This window comes from Psammomys obesus, unplaced genomic scaffold (genome assembly GCF_907164565.1).
Source record: "Psammomys obesus unplaced genomic scaffold, mPsaObe1.curated_primary_1811, whole genome shotgun sequence".
NCBI lineage: Eukaryota > Metazoa > Chordata > Mammalia > Rodentia > Muridae > Psammomys > Psammomys obesus.
Genome location: NW_026596125.1, coordinates 19,967,051 through 19,980,339, shown reverse-complemented (window position 1 = coordinate 19,980,339; position 13,289 = coordinate 19,967,051). Strand labels below are relative to the sequence as shown.

Here is a 13,289-nt window from a genome sequence, read left to right as displayed (position 1 = left end):
TAGATAGATAGATAGATAGATAGATAGATAGATAGATAGATAGATAGATAGGCAGGTAAGCCACTAACATTAACACACAATTGTAATATCAGTGAGAGACAGACAAGAGGATCAATCACCATGGTTCTGGCCAGCCAGCCTACCCTACTTAGTGAATTCCAAACTTGTGCAACAATCCATTTAAAAACCAAAGTGGATGGTGTCTGAGGAATGACACTCAAGGCTGACTTCTGACTTACATATACACACTCATACAAGACAAGTACAAGTTTATAAAACCTTTTAAAAATAAAATAAAAACTATCTGGTATCACCTCTGAGTGGCCTAAGTGATGGGACTTGGCAGCATGCATGTGCAAATGGAAGAAGTTTTAATTCCTCAGCAATGTTTTGCCTCACTTAAATCTTCATGAGAAAGTATTGTCTAAGACCTTAAGGATGAGTTGGAATGGCTCCTATTTCGCAGTGAGTGACAACTGAACACTCCATTAACTGCTTAATGCCCCATGTAGGATAGCACTTTTGTCTTGAATGGGTAGCCAGGTGACTGAGGTCAACAGCTGTGACAATACAGAAAGAGAATCAGACATAGAGGCATTGGCTGAGCTAGGTGGGTGTTCTGGCATAAATAATTTACCTCTTGAGCCTCAGAGTCTTATCTGTAAGGATGAAGAAGAGTAAGCCACAGGATTCACGAAATGAAATATGAACAAAAACAATGGCCAAAAGGGCTGTGTAATTTTGTTTTGTTTTGTTTTTTGAAACAGGATTTCTCTGTGCAGCCTGGCTGTCCTAGAACTCTGCAGGCCACCTGGCCTCTATTCAGAGATCTGCCTGTCTACCCACCACCTCCAATGCTTGAATTAAAGGTGTGCAACATCTCTGCCCAGCTGGGTGTGGTAATTTTTAAATAATAGTATCTTAATTACATTTCTCATTATGTTATCAAATGCCTGGGAAAAGCAACTTAAAGTGGGAGGGTTTGGTGGTTTGTTGTTGTTATTTGGTTGGTCTTAGAGTTTGTTGTTGTTTGCTTGCTTGTTAAAAGAGGGTCTTATATACTGCAAATAGGTCTCAAATTTGCCATGTAACTAAGAATGACAATGAACTTCCAATCCTCTTGCCTCCATCTCCTCAATTAGGGAATTTCAGGTGTGTGCCACTACATCCAGTTTTATGTGGTGCTGGGGATTAAACCCAGAGTTTTGTGTATTCTGGCTCACAGTTCAGTCAGACTTTCTTTATGGGGGTACGTCTTGGTGGCAGGAACATGGGGCAGCTGATCACAGTGCATTGCAGTCAGGCAACAGAATAAGAGGAATTCTGGTGTTCAGCTCACTTTCCCTAGCCCATGACATGGTGCCACCTACAGTGGGAAAATCTTCCCATGTCAATTAATCTAACCTAGAAACCACCTTACAGGCATTCCTAGAGATTTGTCTCCTAGATGATTCTAGATCCTATTAAGCTGACACTGAACATTTGCCATCACTGGCTGCTTTAGAAAGAAGACACCCTGGGATCTTGAGATAGCTCCATGGGTAAAGGCACTGGTCACCCAAGCCTGACAACTTAAGTTCGATTTCCAGGACTCACTTGTTAGAAGGAAAGTACTCACCTAAGTTATCTTCTGACTTCCATATGGTATACACACACCAATAATAATAACATTAATAATAAATATGTGTGGGTTGACTTCTTAGAAAGGATAGGCCTACTGTCCACCCTCTCCTTCCCTCAGAGGCTATAATGCTTGCCTAGTACACAGAACTCTATTCCCATTACCCTCTTGCTGTTCTATCCGAGGAAGGTAGTGTACAGAGGCTCAGCCAGAGCAGCCAAGGTTTACTTATCAGCACTTAATGAGGAAGAATTTGATCCAGCCTTTCAAACTCTTCCTCCCTGGCAATCATTCCTGAAATGTTTTTAAACTGACAAATATATATATATAAAAGCATAAGCTTTCTGACAATTACTGAAGAATAACCCAAAAGGTGCACTTCAATTGTATCCAAAGATTTACCCTCATTTTAGTAACACATTCCCATCTGAAGATATCCAGTTTTTCCTTTCTGAATTGACATTTTGTTATCTGTTGTAGAAAATTAAGCTTTAGGGTGTTTTGGTTTGGTTTTGGGTTTTCCATTTGTTTGTTTATTCAAAACAGGCTCTCACTATGTAGCTCTGGCTATCCTAGAACTCACTATATAAAACAGGCTGGCCTCAAACTTACAGTGCTCCACCTGCCTCTGCCTCCCAAATGCTGGGATTAAAAGTATATACCACTAAGCCCGGCTTCGTTTGTTTGTTTGTTTGTTAGTTGTTTATTCTCTCTAATTGGATACTACTGATAGGACATCTGGGCAAGTACCTAGGGCCAGTGCACTCCATCCCAGGCAGTGGTTAGTGGTTGCAGAATGAGTATGTGGTGGAATAACTGGTGGTTTCTAATTATTATATATCACTGTGTTTGGCATCATCCATAAAGCTTCATCACACTGGCCTCCTCCTCTTCAAAGAGATTACAGAATTTACTGTTTAGAAAATTTTCCTCTGAGTTAGCAGACATTTTCCTTGTCTTAATTGGATCCAGGCTCCCTGCCCATGAGCAGAAAGGCATCCTTCAAATACCAGGTCCCGGCCACCCTATGTCTAGATGAATTACTGCCTGGATTCTTATTTTCTTTCCTTTCTGTTCAGTCTCATTCCAGCAGTGACATGAAAAGCATGTGAAGATCCCATCCTAGGCTACCTTTGATCTGGCCAGAAGAGGGATGAAGTTGTCAGCATGCAGCATCTTCAACAAATACAGCTTCAGACCCAGGAACAACTATTTGCCCTGAACATTTGGTCGAATGTAAATATTTATTTCTGAGAAAACAACGAAAACAAACCACTTCCAACTCAGGGGAAAGGGTGAGTTTGCCAAACATTTTTCACAGTTTAGACAAACATTTGGAAAACATTTTCCTATTGGTCCTCTGCCCTTATGTAATCTTCCTTTGCCATGCTGAGGCATTTCCTAATTTATCATCTACTGTGCTGTAACATGAAGTCTTTTTTTGTGTGTGTGTGTCCCTGTGCTTTTTGTGTGCATGTGAGCATGTGTGTGCCTCCCAAATACTGAGATTAAAGGTGTGTGCCACCATGCATAGTCTTTTTTTTAAATCTTTTCAATTTTTTTTCTATGCAAGAGGTTTATTAGGTGGGTATGGAGGGAAGGGGGTACAGGACATGATGGGGAGAGAGAGAGAAAGGGGAAGGGAAGGGGGCACTGAGAGAGAGAGAAGAAAAGAAAGAGTGAGAGAGTAAGAGAGAAGAATGAGAGAACCTTCAATTATTTTTAGTTAATTTATTCTTTATTGATTATAGTTCATTCACTTTGTATCCAAGCTATAGCCCCCTCCCTAATTCCCTCCCAATCCTACCCTCCTTCCCTCATCTCCTCCCTTGCCCCTCCCCAAGTCCACTGGTAAGGGAGGTCCTCCTCCCCTTCCCTCTGACCCTAGCATACCAGGCCTCATCAGGACTGGCTGCATGTTCTTCCTCTGGTAAGGCTGATCAAAGAACTAGTTACTGAATTTATGTCAGAGACAGTCCCTGTTCCCCTTACTAGGCTACCCACTTGGACACTGAACTGCTATGGACTACATCTGTGCAGGCATTCTAGGTTATCTCCATGAATGGTCCTTGTTTGGAGTATCAGTCTCAGAAAAGACCCCTGTGGCCAGAATTTTTGCTCTCCATATGGAGCTCCTGTCCCCTCCAGGTCTATCTCCCCTTTCTTTCATAAGATTCTCTGCACTCTGCCTAAAGTTTGGCTGAGTCTCAGCTTCTGCTTTGATACCTTGCTGGGCAGAGTCTTTCAGAGGCCCTCTGTGATAGGTTCCTGTCCTGTTCCCAGTCTTTTTTTTTTTTTAAGACAGGGTCTCTTATAAGTCCTGGATCTCACCAGTTAGGTTTGGCTAGCTAGCCAGTAAGCCCAAGACCTACATGTCTCAGCTCCCTCATTTCCCTTAGACTACTAACCCAGCTTTTCACCATTTCTCACATGGGTTCTTGGATGAAAGTCCAGTCCTTATCTTGCATAGCAACCTATTCTCACCACCACCTCTTTCTCTCAGTGTCTCTACTCCCCAGTTCTCCTTCCACAACAGATGCACAGCACCATAACTATTCTGGAAATGTTTTCTGTTACCATTACAACCTTGTGGGCATTTACAGTAAAGTTAAAAAAAGAAAAAGAAAGAAAATGCCTTGAGCTGTCAAGATAGCTTAGCCAGCTATGCCACCATGCCTGTCAACCTGAGTTCAATCACAGGGCCACACAATAAAAGGAAAGAACTAATTCCTGTAGGTTGTCCTCCAACTCCAACACGTGCACCCAGGCACACACACATAATAGAGGAAATGTGATTTTTTTTTTAATGTCTTAAAACAATGAGCCCAAGCATGAGTTCCTTTAAAAAAACAGAAAACATACCACCCCAAGATATCAGTCTGAGCCAATGAAGTGGCGGTGCATGCTTTAATCCCAGCACTCTGGAAGCAAAGGAAGGAGTATCTCTGAGTTCAAGCCCAGCAACAGGATAGCCAAGGCTACACAGAGAAACCCTGTCTCAAAAAAGAAAAAACAAAAACAAAAAACAAACAAGCCTCGACACACACACAAAAAGAATAAGTCAGTCTGGTTTTTAACTCAAATTTCATGGGGAAAAAAAAAAAGAGAGAGAGATTTGTTTACAAAAATGATAGATCTACCTGGAATTGTTGCAAAGTCCACAGCTCAAGTGACTTTGGGCTAGGGACACCCTTTCTTGCCTCTCGATTTTCCCAAAAATATAGCCAAGAGTGACCATTCTTCTGGAAACAAAGGCAGACAGAAAGGTCTTTTTCACTTACCCAGGCTGGAATATTCTTATTTGTTTATCTCCTTTTGCTTTCTAGGGTTTTTTTGTTTGTTTGTTGTTTTGTTGGGGGGGGGGTGTTTGTTTGTTTTTGCTTTGTTTTATTTTTGGCTTTTCCAAAAAAAGTTTCCTAGAAATCACTCTGTTGACCAGATTGACTTCCAACTCTAAGATCCAACTATCTCTACCTCTGCTGAGATTAGATTAAAGGGTACACAACCACTGCCTGGCTTCCTTTTGCTTTCGAACAGGCCTTGGAAGCTGTCCTTGGAGGTTCCTTTTATCCTTGCCTTTTTCTTTTTGTTGTTGTTGTTTGAGATAGGGTTTCTCTGTGTAGTCTTGGCTCTCCTGGACTTTGTAGACCAGGCGCTGGCGTCAAACTCACAACAATCTGCCTGCCTCTGCCTCCCTCAGTGCTGGAATTAAAGGCATGTGCTACCACACCTGCTTTCATTCTTGCCTTTTTAAAAAAATACTCATCTTCCACAGACTACAAGTTGCTTAGAGCCACAGAGAGCCCTATCAAAATGGCCTAATTTATGAGTTTCTGTCAGAAGGATATGCCGGGTTAACTCTGGCACCATTTCAAATAGAGTTCCTGGCTTCAGACAAGAAAGAAAAAGTAACTGATTGTTTCATTGTTTCAAATGCTTCCGTCCTTTGCAAGTATGCCCCAACTGAGTTTTCATTTAAAAAAATAAAAAAAAAATAAAAAAAAGGTTTCAAATCACACAAGATCCGGTCTTTAGGGAGAAATCACAGTGAAGTGGATGCAAACATAGACTTTGACATCTTTATCTTGTTATTTTTTTTTCTCAGTCTAGACCATTGGGAAAAAAATGAAAACCCTTCAAATTGCTTTGTCCCATTTAAGTTTCTTTTTTTCCCTTCTGTACTTGAATGGTGGTCTGAGAATACGCTCATATATTTGCTTGTTCCCCAGTGAGTGGACTGCTTAGGAAATATTAGGAGCCTTAAGGGTGAAGGTGTGTCCCTAGGGGTGCACTTTGAGGTTTCAAATGCCCATTGGCCAAGCAAGCCCAGTCTCTCCACCTTCTGCTTGGCAATAAAATGTAAGCTCTTGCCGGGCATAGTGAATGGCACATGCCTGTAATCTCAGCTCCTGGGAGGCAGAGACAGGCAGATATCTCTGAGTATAAGTCACATTGTCTACTACATAGTGAGTTCTGGAACGGCCAGAGCTATACATATTGAGAGACTGTCTCAAAAAAAAAAAAAAGCTTTTTGCTACTGCTGCAGTGCCATGTCTGCCTGCTGCCACAATACGCTGAAACTGTAATCAAGCCCCCAATTAAATGATTAAATGCTTTCTTTTATAAACTGCCTTGGTTACAGTGTCAATTCACAGCAATATAACAGTCACTAGGACACAACATATTTTTTTCCTCTTGATAAAATGACTGTTTCAATATATACTCATATTAGACTTTTCAGGAAAGAACATGGAGCCAGGCATAACATGTTAGTACATGTCTATAAATAAGCCCAGCATTTGGGAAGCTGAGGAAAAAAGGTCATGAGTTTGAGGTCAGCCTGAGCTACGTAATAAAATATTATTACAATAAGGAAAAGTTAAAAAAAAAAAAAAAGGGTAAAGGAACATGATGTTCTGTATGTGTTTATACCATACTGTTCATTTTAATCAGGAAGGACAGTTGCTCAATTTAGGTAAATTTCCCAACAACATATGAAGAAGGTGGGAGAATAGGCTGGTTCACCACTACCTCGATCTCCATTTCCAAACTAAATAAATTGAGTCAGTCCCAAGATCCACATATCTTCCTGGAACTGGCTGGTTCACTCTCGCCTTCGTCTCCCTTTCAGTATCACGACAGGGCACACAATGCAATTCCAACAGAAATCCAGAAAGGAGGGTAGCCTCTACCTGTTCCAAGAAGTATTGTCCAGCCCCAACCAAAGGGTTTTCTTGTTTTGTTTTTTATGATTTCCATCTAAAAGAACTGATCTTTTGGGGTTTTGTTTTGATTTGTTGTCTGTTTGTTTGAGACAGGCTTTCTTGTATAGCCCCGGAACTCTCTATATAGACCAGCACTGGAATTAAAGGTGTGCAGCACTACTGATCCTGATGAAAAAGCACTAAGACCTTAGAAAATCAGCAGTTTGCTTCCAGATTCAAGCTCATCCCCTCAAGCATTGACTTGGATTTTTTGGTTTTGGTTTTTTGAGACAGAATCTCATTCAATAGTGTAGGCTGCTCTCCAAATCAGGGCAATCTTACAGATAGGAGCCCCACCTGGTATAACTTTAAATAATCTTTAAATTACATACATGTCCTTCAAGCTGTTCTCCAAAGTGTAGACACAACAGAGACCATACAGTCTACTCAGCTGCAGATCTGGTACCCTAATAAGTCTCAACTCATTGTGGAAAAGAAAACAGCCAGCCCTGTTCATATCTAGTTTTCTAGTTTAAAGAGCCTAAAAAGGATTGAGGTGTATCTCAATGGTAGAGTATATGCCTAACAAGCATAAGACCCTAAGTTCAATCCCAAGCACCACCAAAATAAAAATAAATCATGTGCTCAAATTGGTTTTGTTTGTCTGTTTGTTTTTGAGACAGGGTCTCACTAGGTAGGTGAGCTGAAACTCACATAGACAAAGCTGTCTTATAATTCAATTATCTGCCTGTCTCTGTCTCCGGAGTGCTGAGATTAAAGACATGCACTACCACACCTGACCCAGCTATCTTTTAACCTGTCTCTAAATGTATTTATCCAAAGCTGATATCCAAAGCATTACTTCTGCCAAGAAACATTCAAACATCTATTCATGAATGAATGTACACACCAACTTTATTCCTGTAAGTGTTGAGAAGACAATTCAAGAATCTTTTTTAAAAAATGAGAATGAGAATAGGATTCAATCAGGAAGTAACTGTTTTCTTTCAAAATTAGCATAATGTATAGAAATGGAATGTGTCCTCTGGTATCTAAATGATAATTAAAGGAACAACACTGTCTTTGCTTTCTAAAAATAAATCTCAACCTTAGCTCTTTTTCATTAGGAATAGATAGATATAACCAAGCATGGTGGCTCATAGCTGTAGTATCAGCACTTGAGAGGCTGAGGCAGGAGGACTGCTGCAAGTTTGAACCCAGCCTGGGCTACACAGCAAACTCTGTTCAAAAAAAGTATAGGTATTATGGTGTTTTATTTTGATCCACAAATTCACTGGCAACAAATATTAACTTTAAATATTGCCTTCATGCCTAGATGGTTTCTTAAGAATGTTGACAGCCCCCAGGCATGGGTTGAGAGTCGAAAAGTGCTTGGAAAAGGCAAATGTGGTAATGTGTAGAACCCATTTCTGAAACTCACTTGAGCTTTCTTAAAGCCTGCAGTGCAGGCCCAAAGGGCCATCACCTAGCAAGCCACTAAAAGAGCTCTGGCTTTTGAAGACATCAGTCAAGCAAGGATTGGTTTGGGTACTGAAAGATCAGGATCTTTTACAGTTTAGAACCTGACAAGCAACAACTAAGCTACTGAAAGATGAGAGTCTTGTGGGCCTTTATCTGATGCTTATAAAAACAGGCAGCTAGATGAAGCACAATTATCATCTGAAAATCTTCTGTTGGAAAGCCAGGCCTTCTGAATATTGCTTTTAGTTTCTCTATCTCTATGTTGCAGGTACTGAAAAGGAAACTGTTAAATGAAGAGGCAGCTTCATTTAACCGCTTAACAGCATTGTGTTTAATAGGCTAGGCTGCATTCACACATGCCAACTGCCAGAATGAAAGCTATCACTCTTCTACATCCTCAGATTAAAGGGAGAAGCTTTGGGTAGAACTGTGTCTCCTCAGAGTTGTAGCGGACTGCAAGCTTCAAAAATACCCAGTCTTCTGACAACTTAGTCCAACCATGTTTTAGCTCCAACATCAGAAACTAGGGACTCAAGAGAAAAGTAGGCTTCCAACCTGTCATGGAATGCCAAGCCTATCAAAAGCAAACCCTACCTTCTCCCAGCTCTGGATGTTGGATCATTCTTCCTGTTAGCCTCCCTGGCCTCTCCCTTCCCCGAAGTTCACCTTCTCCCAGGTCCCTAATCTTGATCATCAGGCAGATACAGGCAAAAAGTCACAGCCTTATCTATGAAGTTTCTTGTGCATTCTGGTTTTCAGAAATTGTGTCGAATATCAGAGTCATTCTGTCCCAATGCTTGCTAGCCTCAAAGGCAAGAATATATGTTCAGTGCTCCTGCTGTCTTTATTGATCAGATAGGGCTATGACTGCTGGCCTGGGAAGAAAGGAAAGGTAATTTCTTGTAAATGTTCCTCTCATCAGTTCTGCTCAATAGCAATACAACAGATTTAGAGAGAAAGAAAGAAGGAAGGAAGGAAAGAAAGAAAGAAGGAAGGAAGGAAGGAAAGAAAGAAAGAAAGAAAGAAAGAAAGAAAGAAAGAAAGAAAGAGAAACTTTCACTGCAACAATAAAATATATATTACAAAAGGCATTCTGCAAACACTATCACTCACTACCAGTATTTCAACAGGAGCTTGCCTGACAATTTTCTAACATTCTGAAATGTAAACAGATAAAGACTTGGTTTGGGTAACTTTTTCATTAAATGCTCAATCACTTAGCTCATTTCATAAATTGGCATGAATTCTGTCCCAACTTATTCCTTTGTTGCTTAACTATTTCTTAGGAAAGCTAAAGTTCCTAAGAAAGATCAAAACCAACCTGTCTCTATGTTTTAATAGTATCTCATATTAAACTTGGACTTGAACTCCAAGGAAGCTGAGGCTGCTCACCTCAAATTTAGGATACTCCTGTCTCTACCTCCCAAAAGCTGGATTTACAGGTGTGTGCAACAACACTCATTTATTCCCTGCTAGGGGATAAACAAACAAACAAACAAACAAACAAACCCAGGGGGTTAGGTGAGTGCTAGGCAAACAGCAAACATTATGTATATGTCCTAACCTTTCTTTTTCTTTTATGTTTCTCTTCCTCCCTTTTTTTTTCTTTCCTTCCTTTTATGTGAATGGAAAGATAATGCTAGGCCCAAATCAAGGCCTTTTGCATGCTAGGCAAGATTTTTACCTCTTATAACATTCATTTCTGAATATCTATATAGCAAAGTTACTTGGAGAATTAGCAAATTCAATCTGATGACTTTAAGTAGAAAACTTAAGAGAACACATGTTTATTTCTAGACACCTCCATGTTAATTAGGATAAGCTCAAAGCTTTAATAAAGTCCCAGACTTTATTAAGTAGAAGCACTTAAAATTGTAGATTCTCTTTAGACATAAAAGGGGAGAAAGTTAAGTACAGTTTTTAAAATGAAGCTTCCATGTGCATAATTAATTTATCAATTACATGTCAATCTCTGTTTCCTTTAAGGCAAAGCCCTCTCATCTGGAAGCATTCTCAAAAGCTATTTCTCACCAGAAGATGTCTATTAAACTCTCACAGGAAAACTAAGACTTTGAAAGGAAAACAAAACAAAACAAAAAAACAAAGAACACATTCTTGAGCACTTCTAATCACAATAATTCTGCCCCAATAGAGGGTCCATCGGTCCACATACACTTCCAGTCCACAGTTCTCTCAAAGACTCAGGAAAAACCTATATGCTAACCCAGCACACAAAAATACAAGCCAGTAAATTCATTTCAGTAAAAACACTGAAAATAATAACTGGGGAGGGAGAAGACTTTCCAACTCAAAGTAAAACAGATGCAAAGAATTCAGTGCTGAGGAAAGAATGAACAAACGTAAAGTACAGTGAATCCCAAGGAGCTGACTCCCTGGGCAAAAGGAGGAGTCGGTGGAACATGTAAAGGCCTCTAGAGATTCCCCAGGGAATAATTTCAGAATCATTAACATTTGCCCAACATAAGATCTGAAATGTACCTCTATATCCCATCACTAGGTGGAAGGCTGCACTGGCTTGCAGGCAGGAGCTTTCTCCTTCACCTCCAGAAACTGCCCAACCCAGTGAAGAGCCTCCACCCCACACCTAGTTAGTTGAGATGAGGAGACAAAACAACAAACATCTCATGTCTTCAAACCTAAAGTCAATGAATAATAGCGTCAAAAAAAAAAAAAAAAACTGAGTGAAGGGCACTAGAGAAGAGAGACCTGAACATCTGAAACTCTACTCAGTTTTCAGAGCAGTGGCTCCTGTGGGGACTTCCAAAACAAGCTTTCCAGGTGGCTGCTTTAGGGTGACAAGTGACCTGAAAGTGCCAAGATGAGCTGCTGAAACAACCCAAGGTGGGTTGTATATTACTGGCCGCACACCATGTACTGAGCCACAAGGTGATGGAATGGGCTGGATAAACAGGAGTCGTTTTATTGCTGGCCAGAAAGTCTTCCTTCATTCATCAAAGTGGGTGAATGAAAATATTAAGAAGTGGGAATGGCATTTTCACAGGCTGCTTACTGAGAGTCCTTCTAAAGGGAAAAAGCCTTACTCAGTCTGCCCTGGATATCAAATACGGCCTCCTCCCAGGAAAGGGAAAAAACACTCCTCTTCTTATAAAATGGTTGCACACCAGAGTCCAAATCTTGGTAAAAAAGATGTTACATAAAATCCAAGTTTTCCTAAACATGTATGTTTACATTCATGCAACACAAACTTTTTAGGACATCTAAGTTTCTGACCCCCTCCACACACACTTTTTCAACTCGAGACAAAATACATGGTAACAGGTATTACCCATTGGGATCTTACCCATTCCACTTGGACGATATTTCCTAACAGCTAAATGCAGGAAATTTAGTGAGATGCATGCAGACCGCATCTAAACAGCAGCATACTTGCCTTTTAACTGAGTCAAAACGGAACAATTACCGCAGGGTAGGGGTTGGGGACGGTTAATAACAACAACACACCCTGAAATTTTGAATTATTTTCTCAATGATTTGTTAAAGCCACCCTTTCATTATTCTACAAACTGGCTAATTCTCAACATCTTACTTTGCCTTTAAAAGGCTTCCTTCAGCTCGACAGCGGGATTTCCCTAAGAAATTTTCCCAGAGGATGATTTCCACCAATGGTCTTTATCACCTCATCCTGCGAAAGCAAAGACTTTTCTTCTGCTAATTCCAATCCCACAACACACACATACAGAGACAGAGACTGAGACAGAGAGAGGACAGACAGACACAGAGAGGAGGGAGAGGAAGAGAAAGAGGAAGAGAGGAAAGGGAGAAAGAGGGGGAGGGGGAATGAGCGAGAGAAGGAGGGAGAGAGTTCACACTCTCAAAACCATCCCAAGCTAACTCGAAAGGCTATTTTATTGGCTCGTTTTCTTGCCTCTCTCTCTCCTAAAAGAATGCTTTCCAACTGCCCTTACAACAGCTATGGAGACTGCACGATTTCTAAGGCTCAGCTGGAAAATAAAGAATATTTTAGCATCTTAACTCGTCTCCGCAACCGTCTCTGCTCCAATCATAATCTTCTGAGCCCAAAGGCAAGGATCCCTTCAACATTTGCAAGCTGCACCGCTCGCGCCAACTCACGGCGAGCATCCTGCACGCCCGCTGCCCACTCAACACTCGCACCCCGGCCCGCAAGCACCGGACCACCCGAGCTTACCTTCCCGGGCTTTCAGCAAGACCGTGTTGGCCACTATGTTTTCCAGCTCCATTGACAGTCGGCAGTCAGCGAGGTAGCCGGCCGGCGGGGCTGTCAGCGTCTGAGGTGATGCCGCTGCCGCTGCTGGGGCTACCTTCGCTGCTGCCAGAGCCAGGAGCAAGCAGCCCGCCTTGCTACCGCATTATTCTTGCTCCGAGCCCACAGAGTTTCCCCCTCTGCACCGAGGAACCGCCGCCGCCGCTTCTTCCTCCCTCTGTGTCCCCCCTCCCCCCTCCCTCCACCCTTTCCCCCCCACCCCCCACCCTCCGCGCCTCTCTGTCACTCCATTCTCCTCCCCTCAAGCTCCCACGGATGCTTTAATGCTTTGGATGCTTCAGCCTCCCCTCGTTTCCCGGGGGTGTGGTACTCCAGGCTCGAGCTGCAGCACTGCGCAGGCGCCTGCCCGGAAGCACCTCCCACCGCGAGCTTTGGGGTGCGAGGACTGCTGGGAATTGTAGTCCAGGGTCTGAAGGGGCGGGGCTCTGCTGAGAGGGGACTATGGGACTGCAGCTGGTATGGCACTGAGCCCAGGCGGTCCAGCCTCGCCGACAGGAGACCGCTCAACCAAGGTGGAATCCCCAATCCCGGAGCGGAGAGTCCCTTTCCTGTCTCGCCAAAATCCCAGAAAACGGAAAGCACAAGCCACGGCAGCGGGACGCTGGTGTGGGAGGATCACGAGTGAGCTGAGCGAAGGCGCGCCCCTGGGGTTCCGCGCGGCCCGCTGTCTGCCGCTCACAGGCGCCAAGTCACTGAC

General features: G+C 42.3%; 1 protein-coding gene across 4 annotated transcripts in view; it reads right to left on the bottom strand.

The window, feature by feature from the left end:
* Positions 1 to 12,731, bottom strand: part of Grk5 (G protein-coupled receptor kinase 5) — a 183,921-nt gene extending 171,190 nt beyond the window's left edge. For all 4 annotated transcript variants that reach the window (XM_055591554.1, XM_055591555.1, XM_055591556.1 and 1 more), the window contains exon 1: positions 12,497 to 12,731. In XM_055591554.1, the coding sequence (XP_055447529.1) occupies positions 12,497 to 12,548 (52 nt within the window). In that variant the 5' untranslated portion in view covers positions 12,549 to 12,731. The remainder of the gene's footprint in view (positions 1 to 12,496) is intronic.
* Positions 12,732 to 13,289: the final 558 nt, after the last annotated feature.